We start from the raw sequence: 22,939 nt of genomic DNA on the forward strand, positions 1-22,939 counted from the left end.
CCAGGGAAGTTTGTATGACTATTGCCTAAACTTGCAGAGCTAAACCTTTGTGACCGATATGTAATATATGGTGCGTTGATAGAAGCCCCGCCTATTTCACTTATTTTCACCAGTAAACTTCAAGCTTGCCCTCTTTTTTCCCGATAAATTCAGGGTCCAGGACACAAAATGTCTTTTCTGTTCAAAGTCCTATTTACTGGCCTATATTAATAAAAATCAATCAACCTGCTCTCATAACCAATCACACTACAGGTCTTCCATTTTAATTATCACGATAGCCACAGCCATTCCAATCACTTGAGTGGCTAGTAATCTCACACCGGTCGGATTCATGCTGGGAGCTTCTTAATATACATGATATTAGAACAAAAGAAAACAGGTTGCACTATGTGTGTGGTCTAATAATGTTGTACCATCACAAGATACATGACACAGTGTGTGTCCCTATTTCTGCACTGCAAGAATGTAAAAAACCTGAAACATGCACTAAACCCCAAACATCTTGGTTAATGTACAGATGCATTTTCCAAGTAAGAAACTCCTGAGGCCACTTTATTTGAGCATTATTATTATTATAACAAGTTAACCCGTGGATGATACTCATGCATTCTAGTCAAATCAAGCTACTTAAGGTCTTAAAAAGGTTCTTGTCATGCATTTGGACCTAGCCCAGGCCTCCTCAGGGGAAGAGCGTTAGTTCCCGACGCAAGCAGCCTTTTTAATGTGTGTTCATGAGGTAAAATTACCTCACGAAAATGAGTTTGACCCCTCAACTCGTAAATTTAGCCTTTACTACCCCTCCCACGGGGGTAAGGGGGGATGATGGAAGTTAACTGACTTGACTATTCTAATTTTTTTGTCAAATAATGTCAGTATACCAAATTTCAGGTCAATTGGATGAGCCCTTTCTGAGAAAATAGTTTTTTACACACACACACACACACACACACACACACACACACACACACACACACACACACACACTAACGCACGCCTCTACACGTGTGTTCATGAGGTAAAATTACCTCACGAAAATGAGTTTGAGCCCTACCAAATTTCAGCCCTTTTTGAATTTTTTTTCCCACACACACTAAGAATTCAGTAGGTCAGTGTATAACTCTGCCCAGCAGGTGGCGCTGCAACTTGGTATTTTTTTTCCACACACAGACGCCACTAAGCATTTATATATTAGATTATTATGTCCTCCATTGTATTCCTCCTGGATATGGATTAATAAACAGAATAGAGTGTAAGGTGATTAAATGGTAGCAGGGAGGATGGCCTATTCAAGGAAATAGAAATAGTAAAAAAAAAAAACACGTGCACTATACTACCTTCTTTATAAATGAGAAAACAGGAGACACGAAAAGAACACACACAGATATTAGTGTTGTGACATCTATCCCACTAGGAAACTAACAGAAAAGTGACAGATGGAGTTTAACTACAATGTCTCGTACTGCCAGACTGTTATGGCATGTGAGGAGTCAGTTTGCTCAATAACTGCCTGTTGGGAAAGAAAATATGCTGACACACTATGTAATTCAGTACTAGAAAAAAAAACCAACACAAGTGTGGGAATTAATTGGCTCTTGATGTGCCTATATAGTAGAATTACAAAGGCAAATAGTGACATTATATGTGCTGTTTTTTTTTTTTATATTAAAATCCTGTAATTTAAAAGAAGTTTGAAATTAAAAAGTCTGAAGGTAAAGCAATTACATTTCAGTAAATTTGAATTAAGATGTAAACTTTATGCTCTTTTATGAGTTACAGTACTTCTAAATTTAAGTTAAAAAAATGCACAAATAAAAAGAGTATCGGTGATAGAGAAGCAAGTGTATGAACAGCAATGTAACAGCGCTCTCGAATTAACCCAAATTAAATAACTACAAACTGCAAGATCTATTTTTTTCAGTATTTAAACAAGACCCTTAACCCAAACACATAGGTAAAATATGTGTGCATATGCCTGCAACTGTGATAATAATTCACAAATTGTTTTATTAAACAAAAATGTGGCAATAACCATATATGGAAACACTTTAAAGAACAAGTAATGCTTCTATTTGATATTAACATACCAAAGAATTGGCTAAATAAACTCATGTAAGCTATTACTCATTTGCAGTAACTTGTCACATTAGGAGGTAGGTACTTCTCTACCATAGCCAGGAGAGGGAATGACAGGCTTGCTCTGCAGAAATACATAGTGTGGTTCGATATATATAGGGACATGTTCAATAATGCAAAAGAAGCTTTGTTGATACACCAGTTTTAGGACCTTAAACATCCACCCCAAAAAATGTTTCAACCTACAATATATATGCCCCTGCCCCTTTCCCCCATCATGTGGGATTTCAGTAAGAAATTACACAACAAGAAAGAGTTCATCCTTAGACAGACAGGTGAGCATGCTCGGTTGACCAGGTTGGAAAGCCTCCCTCCCATACCTTGCCCACCCTCTACACCCTCCAGGTGCTGAAGGCTTTATAAGATGGAGGTTCAGGGGAAGGTTCTAAATGAGCCACCCTAAATGTAAAATTGTATCACTAGCTTAGGGACCCACCTACAGGAGATGCCTTGACGCTGGCAGGTGAGCGTAACCCAATATAGCTATATTGTGCACAAAATTGTCCTTTATGTATATGCTGACACCGTGATTTTTCTATATTGTTTGTTTCTGAGTACCAGACAACATTTTTCTTTTATTTACAATATAAATTCCTTAACACAAACACACACAGGTATATTTTCTTAGAAGACAATTAACCTACCAGTATGTTTTTAGACTGTGGGAGCAAACCAGAGCACCTGGAAGATAGAACACTATTTAACTATTTTGCCATCTTTCTTTCACTAAACTCCTGTCTCCATCCTTACTGGAGGAGTCATTAGCCTGGATGCTAGTGGAAGTATGCTACTCATAAATGGAAACAACAAAAACCTGCCAATTTGGCATATTTGGTCTCTGCCAGATTGGGACCAACATCTCTGACATTCTTCCCTTTACTCCACTTCTAGTTGCGAGCTAGATACCTACCACTGTATAATGCTTTTCCATGACTCCACCCTCAAGCAGTACTAGCTCAGTTAGTAGCAATCTTCTCTCTGTGTTATCAATGGACTACATGGTTGGCCGTTCACTCATTTAGCACCAGAAGCAAATCGTTCACATTTTGCATAGCAACAGTCACCCTCAGTAAATACTGTTTGGGAGAATTCCAAACTTCTGCTCTCCACTTTAATGAGACCTGCCAACACAAATCCACATAGCTCAACACAGCAGAATGGTGCATCTACCTCTGAAAGGTTATTTAGATTAACCACATTCATCATATGGAATATCTCATCACATCCTCTTTCAGTCCAGTGCCTCACCATCGCAGAGCGTGTAGCCCTTGGCTGTACCTTAAAGAATCCAGAAGATTACCTATTCTCCTGTCTTGGAAGGAAATTAAGCATATACTCCCTTCATGACTTCTCCTCCATTCAATTTTTTCAAGCTATTATAGAAGGTGTTATGATGCTTATATACTTGCTTCACAAAGAGTAAAAAATAATAAAGTAACATTAAGACATGTAACATGTAAAAAAGGTAAAAGGTAATCAGCAGAAAGTCAGTGAAGATGACCTCACCTATACTGTCAGGGTCAGCACCCAAATATTATTAAAAATGGAACATATGCTTCTTACCTTTATACAGTCCATTTACTTAAAAAGTGTGGTGCTATAAACAATGAATCAAAATAGAATTGATAATTTTTATTGCTAGTTACAATACCTGAACAAATTTGCATTAAGTGCCAGTGAGAAAGATGAAAGTTGATGAGTGATGTCACTCACATTTATAAATTCATATTTATTTTCCTCCAATTTCCACTTAAGTGAACGGGATGGCTGTATCTGTTAAAGTAATTCATCATCATCATCATCTAATTATTTATATAATGCCACTAATTCCACAGCACTGTACAGAGAACTCATTCACATCAATACCTGCCCCATTGGAGCTTACAATCTAAATCCACACACACACACACACACACACACACACACAGACCGAGAGAGACTAAGGGCAATTTAATAGCAGCCAATTAACCAACCCACTAGTATGTTTTTGGAGTGTGGGAGGAAACCCACGCAAACATGGGGAGAAGATACAAACTTCGCAGAGATAAGGCCATGGTCGGGAATCGAACTCATGACATGCAGAGTCAGTGGCATCTTGCGTATAGGATTCCTTACACTTATAGAGGGAGATCAGGGAAGGCAAACGACACTCAGCTCAGATGCATCAGACTCAGCGTACTACATAGAAGAATGTGTCTGTTTTGCAGACACAATTTAAGTCTACTTTTTAGGAGGAAATTGTGTACTTAACTCCCCAAATAAGTGGCTGAATAAGTGGCTGGAGATTGTAACACTCATATCAGGATTCAGGGAAGCTGGTAGTTTATATGGCACACGGATATCAAGCTCTATAAAAGAGTACCCTTTAATTGCGTCCACTGAAGATGCTTTCATAAATTGCATTACACTACTTCTTTCGGAGAGCCACATCTGTGATTGAATTCATCCATACTCTGACTGTCTGGAAGTAATTTTACGCAGCAGGCAGCACAATAGGAGCTTTGAAAATACTGTACACTGGACACTTGAATTGGTATTCAATTTAAGAATTACGTGGTCATAACGTGGCTTTGTGATCTCTAAGTAATGAATGAAGGGGTATTTAATGGACACATTCCTTGCCATATAAGAATATGACTGCAGCGGATTTATTTATTTAATATCCCTCATTACCCCCAGATAGTACATAACTGGTTGGTTGCTATGGTTTTGTGCAAACTAAGGTGACACCATTGCTTAATGTCCCAATATTCAATGGCTAACATAATACAAAAATGTCCAATAGAGGTCACAATAGGCCCCATGTATTTCTTTGGCCCATTGCCATCTCTGCTTTACACGAAAGAGCAGGCGTCAAAACTAATCCCTATTCACTTCAATGAAACAGTAATAATAACCAATTTAATGGGTGCTAAGTAGCAAGCCAGGTAATTTACTGCACATGTTGCAACAAATACTAGTCAAACTCTCTCTCATGTTATATATATATATACCAGACTTGCCAACTCTCCCGCATTTTGCGGGAGACTCCCGCATTTTGCGAGAGTCTCCCGGGCTCCCGGGCGAGTGTGGCAATCCCCCGCATCTGGATAATTCTGCCCACTTCCTAGTGAAGTGGGCAGAATTAAGTCCCAAACGCCGCGATTCCCGGTGAATCGCGGCGTTTGGCCCCGCCCCCCGCTGTCAAATGACGCATTTTGCGTCATCACGTCATGGGGGCAGGTCCAAAATGACGTCACTTGGAGCCCCCCCCCCCCCCCCCCCCGTCACGCCCACCTCCTCTGCAGGCTCCCGGATTTCACCAACAGAAAGTTGGTAAGTATGATATATATATATATATATATATATATATATATATATATATATATATATGTATATATATCATACATAGATTCTTGTTGTTTAAATTATAATTTGCACAGGGCTGAGCTGGTATGCTTTGTCCTGTATTCTTGAGACTTTCACCAAACAAACTTTCAGCTAGAGACAAAATTTATATGGAGATATGAACTAACACATCCCGTGCCAGTCTAATCACAATACAACCAGAGTTCACTTTGTTTGTGTAAGTCTCTAATGACTGTCATGTGAGTGTGGTCAGAATATAGCAACAGCACAAAACATGCACCTACATGGCTGCCTACATACCATTAATATAATTCATTTGTATAAAAGATATGAGATATGGCAGATGTTAAATAATGCCCTGAAGTACTGCATGTTATTATCATAAGCTTCAAGCAAGTGTTATCTGCCTGCTTCAGGAAATATCTACATAGCAGAAGAACAAGAAGTAACAGAAAAAGCTTTTTAAAAAAAAAAAAAAAAGTATAGCTATATTAAATTATTATAGTCTTCTTACTGCTTTGGCATTAGGTTCTCCCTATATTAATATTATATGCCATTGGAAAAGCAGATGACATCTGCCATGTTTGTGAGCTCAACAGTTTTTCAAAAAGGGGATTTTCCAAACCAGCTAATGCTGAATGAACGATGGGCTGCCAGAACCCTGATCATGCGTACAGCAGCTTACAATGGCCACTATGAAAGGACTATTCTATCCGTGAATGCCATAGAAAGCTCTCTCAATCTGTATCCAGCACAGACACAGTCTCCCAAACATCTGATTCACAAGTAATTTTGTCAATAGACTAACAGCTGGCGCATTAAAATCTATGCAAACATAAGGTTCTAAAATTATTAACATACACACCACTTGAAACTGCTTCATTATTACAATGAAACAGAGGACTTGGATATCCAGTTGTCTTTTACCAGCATTAAAATTAAAACTTGGGGCTTCCTGCCAATAAACCCATGGGAGCAAAGAAGGCTGGATTACTTCTTCCTCTTTTTAATGCCATCGTCCAATGCATTAAAAATGTATTCATTGCATCAAATGTCACCCTCTTTATAATGACACAGTCGCTAGTTAGGGTGTTTCTCCTGAAATGGAAGCAATTCAAAGTATGGTTTTGTAAAAGTTGTTTAAAAACTGAACTTATTAGCATACAGTAAAAATATATTGTAATGGGGAAGGGGAAATTCAATTGACCGCGTTGTTCATGGGAGAAATGCAGTCCGTGCACCATCACCGTTACTACGGTAATTTCAACATTGATTTTTGCTCGCAGTTCTGTGAGCCGCGGTCAAAAATCTGCGTTAAAATTACTGTATCAACGGTAATAGTGTGCGGGCCACATTGTTCACAAACAACGCGGTCAATTGAATTCCCCCCTAAATATGGATGGAATATTGTAAGCCTAAGTAGTAAATATATATAATTTTAATGCATCATTTTAGAAAGCCTGAGCACCTAAAACTTCTATAAGTAAGAAACATAACTCAGGGTCAGGATAGAACTTGTATGGATAAATTAGTGGTAATCTCTCTGCGGTCACAGGGTGACACATACCTAAAATGACTTTTGAGGGTACATTTATTAAACTGCGGGTTTGAAAAACTGGAGATGTTGCCTATAGCAACCAGATTCTAGTCATCATGTATTTAGCACATTTTACAAAGTGACAGCTGGAATCGGATTGGTTGCTGTAGGCAACATCTCCACTTTTTTAAACCTGCAGTTTAGTAAATATACCCCTTGGACTTGACATGATCATACAATTCTTCTGTATTTTAATACTTTATTTCAATAAACCTTTCTTTATACACCATAAAGAAAAGGAACTTGCTATAAATTACACAACAAACTATGCAGCTGTTCCTTCATACAGAATTAAATGAACCCTGAGAATTGCCCCGACAGTACTGCATAAATACTGTAAAATGTAGAACAGATTCTGAGAATTACATGTTTCTCACAGAAGATAAGTAGTACTGTGTAATTAGTGTCAATCAAAAGAAAGAAAACTATCCAGCTTTAAGTCTTCATATTTTGGTGTGTTTTGCTTTGCTGATGTGGTTACGATTCGGTTAAGCATCCTAGAGTGGAATACTGAAAAAATATAATACCACAAGTTAACCCGTGCATGATACTCATGCATTCTAGTCAAATCAAGCTACTTAACGTGTTAAAAAGGTTCTTGTCATGCATTTGGGCCTAGGCCAGGCCTCCTCAGGGGAAGAGCGTTACTTCCCGCCTCCTCAGGGGAAGAGCGTTACTTCCCGACGCAAGCGCCCTTTTTTAACGTGGTTTTGTCCACGTCGCCACCTCATCATTTTTCTCCATCACCTCATCCTTCATCTTTATCGCCACATCTATCCAGATGTCTATCCAGACACAGGGATCTCTCTCAGTGGTCCTGAGTATCACACTCCTCTCGCTCTGTCACCCCCGGCAACCACTAACCACTCCCAACTGTCACCCCCGGCAACCACTCCCAACTGTCACCCCCGGCAACCACCAACCACTCCCCACTGTCACCCCCGGCAACCACCAACCACTCCCAACTGTCACTTCTCCTTCAAGAAATATATATATATTTTTTTAAAATCTTTATAAACACTTTTAACAATTAACAAATTAAATTAACAAATTAAAAACATCTTAGTATACCAAATTTCAGCCCTTTCTGGGGTTTTTTTTCCCACATACACTAAGAATTTAGTAGGTCAGTGTATATCCGCCCAGCAGGTGGCGCTGCAGCTTAGTTGTTTTTTTTCACACACACAGACTAAACACACGCCACTAGGCTTTTATATTATAGATACTCTTAGGGTTGGTCATATTCCAATATTTTTAGGGAACATCATTACCAGGTTTTGAAATTGGTAAACATACAGGAATTTACAGGATAAAAATAATTAAAAGCAATAAGTGTATACAAAAAAAAGAAAAAGAGACTACTCAAACTGCCAAAAGGCATAGGCAGGTTATAGTAGAAACAGGTGAAACTGAAAGCTTGCAGAAGTTTAGAAACCCTATAATTATACACTGATCAGCCACAACAATAAAATGACTAACAAGTGAAGTGAATAACATTGATTATCTTGGTACTAGGGCACCTGTCAAGGGGTGGTATATATTAGGCAGCAAGTGAACAGTCATTTCTTGATGTAGATGTGTTGAAAACAGGAAAAATGGGCAAGGATCTGAGCGACTTCCCTGTATGCAGTGATTAGTACCTACCAAAAGTGGTCCAAGGAAGGACAATAGGCATTTCAGTTTGCAGCGTATGGGGCTGCATAGCCGCAACCGGTCCATTTGTCCATCACCAAAAACGCCTACAATGGGCATTTAAGCATCAGAACTGGACCATGGAGCAATGGGAGAAGGTGACCTGGTCTGACGAATCTCGTTTCTTTTACATCATGTGGATGGCTGGGTGCGTGTGCATTGTTTACCTGGGGAAGAGATGGCACCAGGATGCAGGTTAGGAAGTATGCAAGCCAGCATAGGCAGTGTTATGCTCTGGGTAAGGCTTTCCTGGGAAACCTTTGGTCCTGGCATTCATCTGGATACTTCTTTGACACGTACCACCTACCTAAAAATTGTTGTAAGCGAAGTACAGCCCCTCTTTCAGCAGGTTAATGCTCCCTGCCACACTACAAAAATTCACGAACAGTTTCAGGAACATGACAAAGAGTTCAAGGTGTTGACTTGCCTTTCAAATTCCCCAGATTTCAATCCGATCCAGCATCTGTGGGATGTGCTGGAGAAACAAGTCAGAGCCATGGAGGCCCCACCTTGCAACTTACAGGACTTAAAGGTTCTGCTGCTAATGTTGTGGTGCCAGATACAACAGGACACCCTCAGAGGTCTTGTGGAATCCATGTCTTGTCAGGTCAGAGCTTCTTTGGCAGTACGAGGGGGACTACACAATATTAGGCAGGTGGTTTTAATGTTGTGGCTGCAGGTGTAAATGTTCATAATAAGAAAACAACTTGGGCGCAAGTTGAGCAAGGGTTAAGATCAAAAGATTTGCACTGAGGTCATGAGCTTCTGATCTATTCAGATGTTCTATTCACCTGGGACTTCAGCATCTAATAATACCTCAATAGTCCCTGTGAAATAGGATTCTGACAGCAAACAGCCTGAGGGAGGTTTGACAGGAGCAGCCCATAGGGAAAGATTGCCTTGTTTGATCAGAAGAAACCAGCAAAAACTAGTTTTGTTAGCATGGTTACAATTTGATTTGGTTCTGCTTTTGAGTGCTTTAGCGTTGGCCAAACTGCACCTTCTTAGCAAATGACATATCATGGAGTCAATTTTGGGAACATAATATAATATGAATATAAAATAGCTTTGGAGATTTTATGGACATTTGAGTTTATGAATGACACTTGTTATCATTCAACAATAATGCTGCCACCATCCCTGGCCAAAGTACCAAATTTCTCTGACAAACACCTATTTTTATTTGCAAATCAGTTCAGTTCAGCAGGGAGACCCTCTGGTCTAGTTGACAATTTGTTTGTGAAAAATATAAAATAACTGTCCTAGATTTTGTTTGTAAACTTTCAATTATTCCCTTCATCTTGATTAAGCTCACACATCTTCATACTAACTTGAGTGCTCTCTTAAATCCTTTACCCAATTATGGTAAATTAAAAGTAGGATAAAAAAAAAATATAGATACTATTTAAAACTGCATGCCCCCACTGAACCGTACCAATAAATGGGATTGGCACGTATTATCGATGATGAAAAATCTGACAGCCTTTACTTCTACAAAAAAAACCATAAGTGTTTAAACACTTAACCTGCGGGGTCCAGACATTGCCGCTTTAAATTAACATTCATCAAAGTCGCGCTGACGTCAACCTGAAGTGCCGGAGTCCTGGGTCTTTGGAATGACTGCCTGTCAGCATGCCGCTTCCATCTGAGATCTGGAGCTTCGGTTTTCAGGTAAGCCTCTATATATTCTTTTCGGTTTTTTTGTAACAAGTCGGATTTTTTTTTGCAGGAGTAAAGACTGTCGGATTTTTCATCATCATCGGTAATACGATTACCACCGCAATAAATCACAGCTCACGAGTCCAGTAAAGGTATTTTATTCAGTTCCTGGTTTCCTAATTTGATGCAAGCTATTTTTTTTATTTAAATTCTCCAACTGAGAACACAAAAATCCAATTACTGTTATCTACTGCCTTAGGCTGTGTCAGAAAATAATATAGAAATTACATAGCTCTGACTGGCTCCTGAACCCAATTTATTTTGCCACCCTAGGAATAAGTAACATTTCTCAAGCCAATGTTTATATATGTTGCTGCTATCTACATATGGAGATAAATTCCTGTTTAGAATTGTATCATTTTAAGCACACTCTGTGGGGGAGATTCAATTAACCGCTAGATGCTGTAGGAGCCTAGCACTATGTGCCTCCACAGAGTATTTTTGCTACTAATCTTGCTAATTTTTGCTTGCACCTCGTTAGATATGTTTTATGTACTGTAAACCCCAGTTTTGTGCCCTGAAACACATCGCGTAGGAACCTCGCGGCTAAATGAATCGGCCCATTAGAAAAACAAATAGTATAAAGAGCTTCAACCTGAATTTCAGATAGACATTCTTTTAAGTAAATTTAATGCCAACAGATCAAATAAAAAAAATATAGCAATTTTCCAGCTTAAAAATGCAACCCAACTCATTCGGAGGTCAAATCCATCACTTCCATGTAGTGTCTAGATGAGGCATGACCGTTAATAAAAATGTTACTACAGATCACAGATGTATGCCTTGCCTGAGATAAGGCTTTGCAATCTGCTAACAAATTAAACTTCAAAACATTTACCAAGCTCAGTTCAAACATGTCTTGCTGATTAACATTCCATATGGTACCAAATAGGAAAACCTACAGTATAGTCATGTAAAGAAATATATATTTATGAACACATTTTGATTTCCTTTTCTCACAAGCTACCAAGTCCATTTCAGATCCCCACAGAGATGTTTATAGCTGTGGATTTTGTTGCGATGGGGGCAAGAAATCAATATTAACAATAACCCTTGAATTAAAAAGTTACGTTTCAGGCTTTCAAGCTGTCACTAGTAAACTTGCTTTTTTTTTTTAATATTAACTTGAATTTACTTTATATATTAAATGCCAAAACTTTCTCCAGGGTACACCACCAACTAATTCCTTTGGGGGGGAATTCCCCACGCATGTGGTGACTATAGCACCTAAATTAAAGTCCAGGTTCCTGTGTAATTGAAACTGAACAGGTATTTGAAAGTTACTTTATTATTTAGTCAACCTAGAATATGAATATCACTTTACAGCCAACAGGGAAATAGTAAGTGTTTGGTGGCTACGTCATTACGGCACAATACCTTCTAGCAGCTTTGTGTTGTTTATTGTTATCTGTGGAAACCATATGCGAGTAGCAAAGATTATCTTAAATATACAGCACTTGTGTGCAGCTACATCTACAACCTAGATCAGTCTTTTCCTTACCATCAGTCTAGAAATATTTACTTAATGCTACATAATGTTTGTCCAGTGACACCAAGTGCTCCTTAAGATGTGTAAAATTTACTCCAAGCACTTCCCAATGTGTTTACATTTACACCAAGTAGTCTCCAAACTTGGTCAAATGTTTATAACATAATCCTGAAGTGCATATATTTATGCAATAGTAGAGATGTATAAAAGTAACCCACGACTGTGTGTAAATAAATAGCAAGTAAACACCTCCTCCCATTTTCAACATTTAGGTCGTCAGGATAGACATGATGCGACTTTATTATGCTATGCAAGCACCAATGGCAATAGTGGCATTTTGCGGGTATCTGCATTATAGCGGGAGTACAGACACTATTAAAACACGTTATGCAAGTTATGAGAAAATATTTACATATGAAAAAGAGTATTAGTAAACTTATTTATGATCCTTTTGCTATTTTTAACTATACAAAGATTAAGGGATGTTCATCCTACTTCACAGTGTGACATTTAGTCTTGTTGACCTGGTTTGTAAAAACTCTATTGAAAAAATTAAGAATAAAAGATCAGCAGTTACTATGTACCAGGGGCCATGGGCTGCACTGAGACAGCCTCAAGTATTTTATTTTTATGTATCAACTCTATTCAAAGTTCAGTAATATCAAATAAGAACAATATCAAGAAATTTATATATATATATATATATATATATATATATATATATATATATATATATACACACATACATTCAAATATAATAGTAATAAGTAAATAATAATATTTGTAGTGAATAAGAATGAGGAACTACAGACATTTTTTTTTTTTTATTTTAATTTTTATGTTTTTAATTTTATTTTATTAGCGATATGTGATTTTATTGTTGATACGCATATACAGCTCACAGAACTTTTGGTTTCAAAGCAGGAAGTCCTGTGCATTCTATATGCATTCCACCTGGAACATGAAGTATCGATAGCAAGTACATTGAGTGAAGCACTGGTGCTCTTGACAGGACTCTCTCTGTGGTAACCGGGATACAAATACTTGGACACTGCAAAACATATCAAGACTTGCATTTTATCAGCCCCATTTATTTTTATGGGACTTTTTTTTAGAAGATATTTTTTGCTGATCTTCAGTCTAAATCAAAGAATTTTGGATGGTTTTTTAAGTCCAATATAGTCCACCAATAGCCTTGTCCTTTAGCCTTTTTCATTTTGTTTCAAAACCTCTTGTTCTCCCTCTCTCTTTATCTTTTACTCCCCCTCTCCCTTGGTATCATCTACCTCTAAGCTTCCTCAATGTCCTTCCCATCAACCTTCCATCCACACTCTGTGTGATCACATCCCTAATCATAATTGGAGGAGACCCCAAGAAGAAACTCTACCGGGCCCCTAAATTCCTCTTGGCGACCCTGACTGAGTCCAGCTACAAGAGCAAGCACAAGTGGGTATGGGTCATTGGATCCAATAGGTTCTACCTCTATACTAACTTACATTATTTTGCTAGCTTTAAAAAAAAAAAGTTAATAAAGAATTGATTTTTAACACAAGGGGGTAAATGTATGATACTCCGGTTTCTTCAACTCCCGCGAGTTTGACGAGATGAGAGCTAAAATTTAAAGCGGCGCTGCCTTGTAAAGGCAAGTTTCCCTTTACAAGACAGCGCCGCTTTAAATTTAAGCTGTCATCTCGCCGAACTTGCGGGAGTTGAAGAAACCGGAGTATCATACATTTACCCCAAGGTGTTACTAGCCTTAAACATGGAGAACTAACTTTTTCTTAGCTAACTGTTAATAAAATTTGTCCAGCTACTACACATACTAACACACACACATTAAAGACAAGTAAACCTTCACCATTATTTTTAATGTATACATTAAATCTGCGGGTTTCAATATAAAACAAATATATCTATAAAACACACACTCACATACATATGATGATGTATGTACTAGTGCTATTACAATAAATGACAATACAAGTATCAGCCACGAGCATCAAACAAAAACAAAAAACAGTTTGCACGGAAGTCGGGCTTTCCTGTTGGAAAGTTTTTTTAAACTTCCTGATTATGAAATGGACTTAAATTGCTGATGTATTTTAAAAAAAAAAAAAAAAAAAAAAAAAAAAGGGCACATAAGCTGTTCTTGTGCAATATGCATATATTCAAGTTAAATATCCTTCTATTTACACAGCTCTATTTAGCAAAGAGGCATGTCAGTAATAAAAATCTAACCTAACCAATATCCGGGCCTCCATTAACTCCCCCTCGACCGCAAGCCCTGGTTACCACCGCATGGCACACATGATTGCCTTTGCTATGTGGAGTCATTGGCGCCTTCCTAGCGCCAGTTGATAGCCAGACAAAGTGCTTTTAGCAAAATAAACGCTATAGGGTAAGGGTCATACTGAATACAAAATGCTGCCAAACTTCCAATTTAACACACAGGCTGTAGAAAACTTACAATTACCAAATTTGACAAAATGATAGCTGCAGTAGACATTTAAGATGCTGCAAAGATAGCTTTTTGACACAAAGGCGCCGATGAATATAAATCATCACTAGTGCTTAATCTTCTTAAAAAGAAATGGGCATAAAACTGCAGAGGTATTTCATGCTCACAGCCTTCTTTCATGTTGCATTTACACTCTATGGATGAGTGATCACCTCATATTTTACAAATGCTCTGCACTGCTCACAGATGCTAATTATTTCTAACACAACTCTCTGGGTGGGTGGAAAATTGAAGTGAGGATTAAATGATATCATGCACATTAACAAAACCAGCTTTTTATGCTTGAAATATGAACCGTTGATTATATTCTTCGTTTCTCTATTTATGAATTGCATTTTCTACTTTGGGAAGAACAGAATTACAGAACTTGCCTATGAACGCCCCACTGAGTGTCACAAATACCAACAAGCTATAGGTCTTACATTTTAGAATAAGATCTTCCAAATGAAATGAAATTCTCTAGAAGCAAGACTGTCATGGCCACGTTTATATAAAAGGTTCTGAATATTTTCTTTTAAAAGTTCTCCTATAATGTATTATGCAGGAATAAAGTACCTACTATTGCAAATATAAGGATATCAGAGTTCACAGAGGAGTTCTCTGCCAAATAGAAGCACAAGGGTGTCAGGTTCTTAATGAGGAGGATGCAAGAAAGTCATGCATGTAGGTCATCACGCCATCTTTTACCAAAGCTTAAGGTGGTGGGGAAAGGCGACATACCCAGCGCGGACGCTGAGAAAGGAGAGTGGCCAATTACAAATGTCCGTGGATTGTGTAAAAGAATGGCGTCCTTTCAGAGGCTTCTTGGAAATGTCCAAGTTGCGCCTATTTCTGACGATGAAGCAGCTGGGATCTGTAATCTGATGCAGCTTATTCAAGCCATTGCTGTTCAGATTGGATAAGTTAAATTTGTATTCAGCACATTCTGATACCAGTGTTTTTTGGCACCTTCCTACACTACAAATGGCTACATTGAAACAATATAGCTCCACCAAAAACTGTGCTATTAGGTGAAAAATAGACATGGGAATTAAATACTGTACGTATGTTCATATGAGTATGTGTGAGTGTACTGCAAGTGCCTTTTATATACATGCATAAAAGATGCTAAATAATACACCCAGATATGAAAACTAGCTTAGTACAGCTTGTAAAAATATAGCAATGACATTTATATGTGCAATAATGCTGTCCAACATATTATGTTTTATTTATTAAGCGCCTCAAACGGTCTGCAGCGCTGTAAATGGAATTTACAGTATACAGACAGCAATACAAAACACATTATTAAACTAAACATAATTACAGAAAACCAGACATATACTAATTAACAGATTACACAGATAACTTGGTAATGCAGATCAAGTTATTTATGGGACAAAGAGTGAAAGTGATGGTAATGCCAAAGGTGAAGTAGGCCTGGGCTCAAGAAAACAGAGCTAGGGACTCTGGCCCAAAGGTACAGAGGGTAATGCAATAGTAGAAGGAGAACATGAGGAGGACCCTGCTCATGAGAACTTACATGCTAAAGTGAAGACAAAAATGGGGTGGCACCTAGTGGGTGAGTGGAGGTGGTTGCAGAGGCAAAGTTGTTGGGAGGAGGGCTAATGAGCTTAAATAAAGAAATGGGTTTTAAGGGCATGCTTGAAGCCTTGGAGAGTAGACACTATCTGATAGTGGGCGAGAGATTGTTCCACAGGTGAGGAGCAGCCCGGGAGAAGTCCTGGTTGCGGGAGAAAGGTAGGAGTGGTAATCTGTGTGGTAGTGAGGACATTGGCGGAGCAGATGAAAAACGAAGAAGTATGGGTACAGAGGAGGTTGGAGATGTAGAGGGGGGAGGATTGGTTGAGGACATTGTAGGAGTTTAAATTTAATTATGTAGGACACAGAGAGCCAGTGTAGTGACTGGCAGAGAGGGATACCAAAAATAAAGCGGCAGGAGAGAAAAAAAAGGGGAGCATCAGCATTGAGGATAGACTGAAGGTGGGCAAGGTGGGAGTTAGCTATGTCACAGAGGTAGAGGCTACAGTAATCAAAGTGAGAGATTACAAGGGAGAGTTAGAATTTTGGTACCTTCCATGGTAATAAAGGGCCGGATCTTGGATATGTTCCAGAGGTGGAAGTGACAGGATTTGGAGGGGTGCTGAATATTAGGAGTGAATGAGAGGGAAGTGTTGAGGATGACCTTTGGGCAGCAGGCTTGTGGGACAGAGGAAATAACAGGGAAATTAACAAATAAAAGCATGAAGCAGAATGAAGCAAATTATCCTGAAGCAGAATAGTAACCAAAGTTTATGACAGATTTAAAATAAGTTTTTGGAACTTTGAGCTGAGGTTTGTACGTATAAAAGGCAAAATCATATTAATGCTACCTTTTTATAGAACAATACAATATTTGTGCTATTACAGGGCAGGCTATGGAGCCAAAAAAATGTTTTTTCTTTCTCATCACTGTACAAACGATTTCCCATTAGTTTAGTTTAGATGCTGTCACTGTTATGAATTAGTAATGTGAATATAAAAACAGAACCTTGGGATAAAAAAAAAAAAAAAAAGAAAAAGCATAATGATAGTAAATATTATAAGAACTACGGGAAGTGGCACAAAAAAAACAAACAAACAGCAGAATACTTCAAAACAGAACTGACAGTTTCTGTTCTTACAGTTTCTGTTCAGGAATGCTTATTTGGATTGACCTCATATTTTCAATGTTTATTTCATAGTGTTCTTTTTTTAATCAAGAGAAATACAAACAAAACAAACAATGAAGAACAACCAATGTTCATCTGAGAGCACAAGAATTCATATTGAATAAGTGCATGATGTATATCGAGACAAGGCGGTGATTATTATTAAAGTCCCATTTTGAAGAAGTCATTGATATCCAACTGTACATAGAACTAGGCAACAGAGAAAACTTTGTTGTCCATTAAAGGACCAATTATTGTAAAAAATATGACGTACTATAATATCAGAATTGCTCTCAAACAGACACACAAACGTTTTAAGGAACATGTTGGAACAACTTAAGGTGAGTTATGTTTTCATTTCAGTGTGCCCCAAATATCCAGTTACTCTATACAGAGCGGAGAACCATCTTGTTCTTTTAAGGTTTTTGAAGGAAAAAAAAAAAACACACTTATGGAGAATTACAAACACAAAACATTCATCTAACTAACAAGATCATACACAGTTTTATAATCTTATTTGTTACATGAATGGCACTTAATATTGCTTTTTATTTAGGGACTCCTTAAAAAAAAGTTCATACTAATCCAGGACCTTCTTAAACAACATTTCCCCAATAGCTGAAAAGAACAAAAAAAATTTAATTTTACTAAAATATACCCTTCGCAAAGTAAAAGTAATCTTACAAATGGCTTTACAACTCCACAAAGTGTCGGAAACAAACCACACATTTGGCCCATCGGGCAGAACAGCAGTGAAAGATCCCCAACTTACTCAACCATGTTGGTCTAGAACCATCCTATAACACAAAAATAACAGCTTCCCTTTCTTCACCCTCTAATCCTTCCTTTCAGTCAAGTTACAATGACATACAGATCATGTTCTTTTTTTTCTCTATTGCTATTCAGTATTGCATTCTTGCTATTTTGTTGAACATATTTTGCTATTTATTCTGTTTGTACAGGTTGCTATCATTCTAAAAATAAAATGTTTTAAAAACAATAAATTACATCTTTTTGGGCACTTTTAAACAAATATTTTCCTGTATTACTTATCCAGTAATAAATAAATAAACTGGCCGCGCCAGTGATCACTATCAGTCAGCACTTACACCCTGTAGCTGGTGCAACCGATACATCTGAAAACAAGGGTACTTAAGAGAAACCCATAAGGTGAATTAGTCGCATCTGCGGCACCACGCCCATACTGTACATTGCCTACGTTCTTCCGCCCCTTCCCATCAACTTTCTGCACTTCAAGTCGAAGGAAGTTGTAACTGTCATTTCCGTTCAGACATTCATTGCATGTAAATGCGTTCATTGGCGTAAGGTCCGTTTCTGAGTATAAACAGAGATATTTCACGCAAACGCACATACATCAGAAGATGAATCAGGCCTTAAATGTATAATGTCTGTTATAAATGGGCACTTTTTTCACCTAAAAAAATCCAACATAACATAAAAGAGCAAAAATAATTATTTGAATGTCATTACAAATGCTATTTTTAAGTAGCATATATAGGTAACACAATAACCTTCTATCCCAGTGCTATCACCAGTATGAGAACACTAGAGATTCAGGTACCAGATTCCTAATTAGCTGTGTAATTTCATGTGATCATTCCCTGTGACCTGACAGGCAGGACATACATTGTATTTACATTTGCTCTGCAATTTAATACAAGCTACTGTTCTGTGTTATCAGACATTTTTTTGGCTGAGACTGGTTGAAAGAAGTTGACTTCCTCATCCTTCAATGGGAGTACTGACAGGAACCTTTATACTATGACAAATTCCTGGATATAGCTATACTTACATCAAGTTAACCATGTAAATACACTCCCCTGCTGACCCCTTTAGTCCAACTCCTCTTACCCCCCACCGGCACCCTTGCCAGTCCACAAGATTCTCTTGAAAGTAGTATGTAGAAAAAGAATTTAGCAGGTTAGTATATTAATTTGAATAATTGTGTTTTTTAAAGTTTTTAAATCCTCAGCTAAAAACAAAAAGATTTCTACATTTTTTTTATTTTTTTTAAAAAAATACATGTTCCAAACAATGTTAGGAATCCAACATTGTTTAACCTCTATAACTGCATATAACCCAGCAGGAACCAAGTGAGATGAGACCTAAATGTGTTATACAAGCAGGGTAGCTCAGATGGCACTGGTGTCCTCATCCGTTTGACTAACCATACTACACTTAATATGTAAGAGATTAGGCTGATATTGCTTAAAACATTAAGACACCTGAACAGACAATTTGAAGAACTTTCATGCTTCTGCTAAACCAAAACTCCCTGTTGGTGTTGTAAAGCTGCCCTACTAATGATAATGAAAGTGCCTTTTCTACATGGGTCACAAGATGCTGGAGAGTTGCAACAAAAAAGGATTAATGTAGATGTCATGACTCCTACATTCTGGCAATTTGAAGAGGTCCTTTTATAAGAAGATTACTACAGAAGCACAAATGAAACTCCAGCACTCTGCAACTTTTGTCATCATAAAACAATGGAGATTTACTGGAAACTCTTGTCCCATTTCCCTAGCAAGGGAAACCAAGAGGTGATAGAGGTGGTTCTCCAGCCATAATTTACTTTAATGGCACCCAATGTTACCGCATGCAGCACAACATACTACCATCACCTTGTTGCCTGCACTTGCTCAGTTTGCAGTATGTCTGTTAACTTCCTTTTGGACACTTATGCTTTGGATCTTGATAGCCTATATTTGTGTAATGCTTACATAGGAAGATGCAGTCTTCAGAGTTATATTAAAAACATACATGCGACTCCCCATCAAGACCCCTTGCCCACTGGCAAGGAACTAAATGCTTTTCAACGGGTACTGGAATGGAACCTGCATATGCGTTTAACATATGGTGTAACTGGCATTTAACATAATGCCAGTGGGTAATAAGACTTAAGGGTATTCAATTAGCTGCGGAGTGTATAAAGAATGATCTCGAAGGCACATCGCAGCGATGTAACCCCGTAGAAGTGCGAGGAGAAATCCGCAATGCTGAGGTATCGTAGTAGCTGAAAATGTGCACAGCCGGCTAATTGAATTTACTCCATAGAGCACTGTTCTTAAATATGAAATAGTGTTCCTTGAAAGAAAAATTTACTGTTAAGAATCAATATTCTTTTGGTAGGTATAAATTTAAAGTTTTGCAATCAGAAGCAGCCATAGGAGTTTTTTTCCCGTTTATTGCACCACCTTGCCTGAGAAATGTGGAGGAAGATTAAAAGATTGAGGTTTGCTATTGCTTTTACCTGATCTCTCAATACAGAAGTCTATACTGATATTATACAATGTGTGCACACTCCCTGTACATTGCACAATCACACTGAAAGTGGGACAAGCCAACTTGCCTGAACTGGAACTTAAGAAACAGCAAATTAAAAACAAAAAAAATGTTCTTGGGCACCACAGATGACTGATCGATTATTTGTAAACTAAATGTGAACATAAAATACTGTACATACATGAATATATAACTGCATTTAGCTGATATATTGTATGTTTTGTTCTACAAATAAAAATCTGAAGTCCACTATTTTACACACAGTGAATTCATCAGAATTGTCTCATATATGTGCTCAAAAGCTTTTATAGTTTGTCAGTCACAACAGCACTAAACTGCTTGTGAAACATCTCCAGGGCAACACTTACCTGTACATTACCTGCAGCATTGCAAACACAAAGGGACAAGCAATGAAGAATACATAGCCATATGGATGTGAATGTGTTCTGTGTGACGCAGGCTGAGTAGTCATACATATGTAGTAGTCTATGCAGTTTTATACATGTTGTACAGATCAAAATAATTAGCCTAATGTTTAATATAATATATTAAACAAACATCAGTCCAAAAAGCTACCATTATGTTATGAACTGTAAAGGTAGATTACCTTCTGCAACAAGTTCCTCCACAGTCACCTGGTGACGCCCAATTGTGAATCCTCTGCCCACGGTCACCCCTCCACTGACAAAATTTCCAGATGATCCTGCACCTAGACTTGATCCACCGCCTCCTCCTCCACCACTCTCCGATTTGGGCATTCGAGAAAACTTCTTCATGGTGTCCTCACCTTGTCCAGCAACCACAAGCAATAGCAACACTCCTGGTGTGTAGGCACCAAGGCTGGCAGCCCACAAGCTCAATGCCACACGTTCTAGAGATATGACCAATTACAAGGCAACAGTGTGCTGTCATACACACACAAATGGTGCTTGATGCTCAAACACACAGCAACAATCACATTGATACAGACAGGGAATCACAGTGACTTAGTCACAGAGTACCAGCAAACGAGGACTTGCTGGCATTACACTCAAGCACACTGTGAAATAGAAACGAAGGGCAATGCAAACACACACAATAGGGCAACAAACTGCATCTGAAGCATGACAAATACAACCACAACACTCACATCTGTGATACACACACAGGGAACCGCAAGATGTATGACCTGCAAACAAGGCAGTGCCCCATGATGTCCCTTCCAGCTACAATGCTAGTCCTGTATCACATACAAAAAGGCGCATCTGTCACACACATTGCAGGGCTGCTGCACAGTCTGTAGGTGAGGTTGTGCTGCCCCTGTGCTTGCAGTCCTATTCTTCGTGCTGGTCACTACTAGTAGCTGCTCTTGTTGTTGGTTTCTCGGGTTGTTGAAGTACTGGAAACGGAAGAGGAGAATCCGAAGTTCATCCATTCAGAGGCCAAAAACCTCCTCCTCCTCCTGCTGCTGCCAGCTCCTCCCCACGCCCGCCCAGGAAACTGACAGCGAGGGAAAGAGTAGCATGCACACTTACCGCACATGCAACTATGTGCACATGAGAGAGCGAGACATGCAAAGGCAGATGTGCAGATACACCACATATGGACTACACCGAGCAAGAGACCAACATGCATGAACACTGAACATACTGTACACAAAATCAGGCTTCGGCAACCAGTGGAAAACAAGTTGTGGAACTAAAAGTCCCAGCAGGCTGACAGAGCCTGCTGGTGCTAAGAGTGCCATGACACAAGTAAAACTACAGGTTACCTACCTCTTTAGATTCTACAGAGAACTTGACGTGTTTCCTTGTGGGCAGCATGCAAAATTTAGATACATTCTGATTAGATAGAAGGGCAAGCACTTTATTTTATTTTTAACATAGTTGAAAATGTAGCGTCTACCTTTCATTTATTTACATTCATTTTCTACATCACTGTCACACCTTTTGTGCAAGACTACCATCTCAAGTAATTCTGTTCAGTTACAAATGTGGCTCTCTTGGGGTATATAAATGTTGATATAAAGGTCCTTATTTAGGGCCACATCTCCAGCTCCGCCGCTTAGGATTGTTTGCACATCCCTAAACAGTGTTGTAAAGATATATACTAATGATGGCAGCATCAATACATATCTTTACTGTTTGTTTGTTTGTTTTTTAAAAATGAATACATTTAAAAAAACAACATCCCACCCAGAGCTGTAACTTAAAATTTTAGTGCCTGGGGCAAGAAACAAAAATATTCATAAATTGCGCCTATCACACAGCCCTAGTTATGGCCCTGATCCTACCCTCCCAAATCAATGCAATAACCAGCCCAGTACTATAGCCTAGACAGACCACTGCCAAAAGACATTGCATGATGACTGTGAGGTCAATTTGCAAAAGGTTAACCAGAATCACGCTGTGCAAGCATATGCACAATGTAGGGTTACGCTGTCATAATGTGGTTCATCCCCAGCCCATTTA

At 38.4% G+C, this 22,939-nt stretch overlaps 1 protein-coding gene across 3 annotated transcripts in view; it reads right to left on the minus strand.

The window, feature by feature from the left end:
- BMP2K (BMP2 inducible kinase) overlaps nt 1-21,933 on the minus strand; it is a 127,155-nt gene extending 105,222 nt beyond the window's left edge. For 2 of the 3 annotated variants that reach the window (XM_075204562.1, XM_075204561.1), the window contains exon 1: nt 21,097-21,933. In XM_075204562.1, the coding sequence (XP_075060663.1) occupies nt 21,097-21,265 (169 nt within the window). In that variant the 5' untranslated portion in view covers nt 21,266-21,933. The remainder of the gene's footprint in view (nt 1-21,096) is intronic. The other variant, XM_075204560.1, reaches the window with a different exon arrangement.
- Between the last annotated feature and the right edge of the window lie 1,006 nt (nt 21,934-22,939).

The sequence above is a fragment of the Mixophyes fleayi genome, chromosome 1, assembly GCF_038048845.1.
Source record: "Mixophyes fleayi isolate aMixFle1 chromosome 1, aMixFle1.hap1, whole genome shotgun sequence".
NCBI lineage: Eukaryota > Metazoa > Chordata > Amphibia > Anura > Limnodynastidae > Mixophyes > Mixophyes fleayi.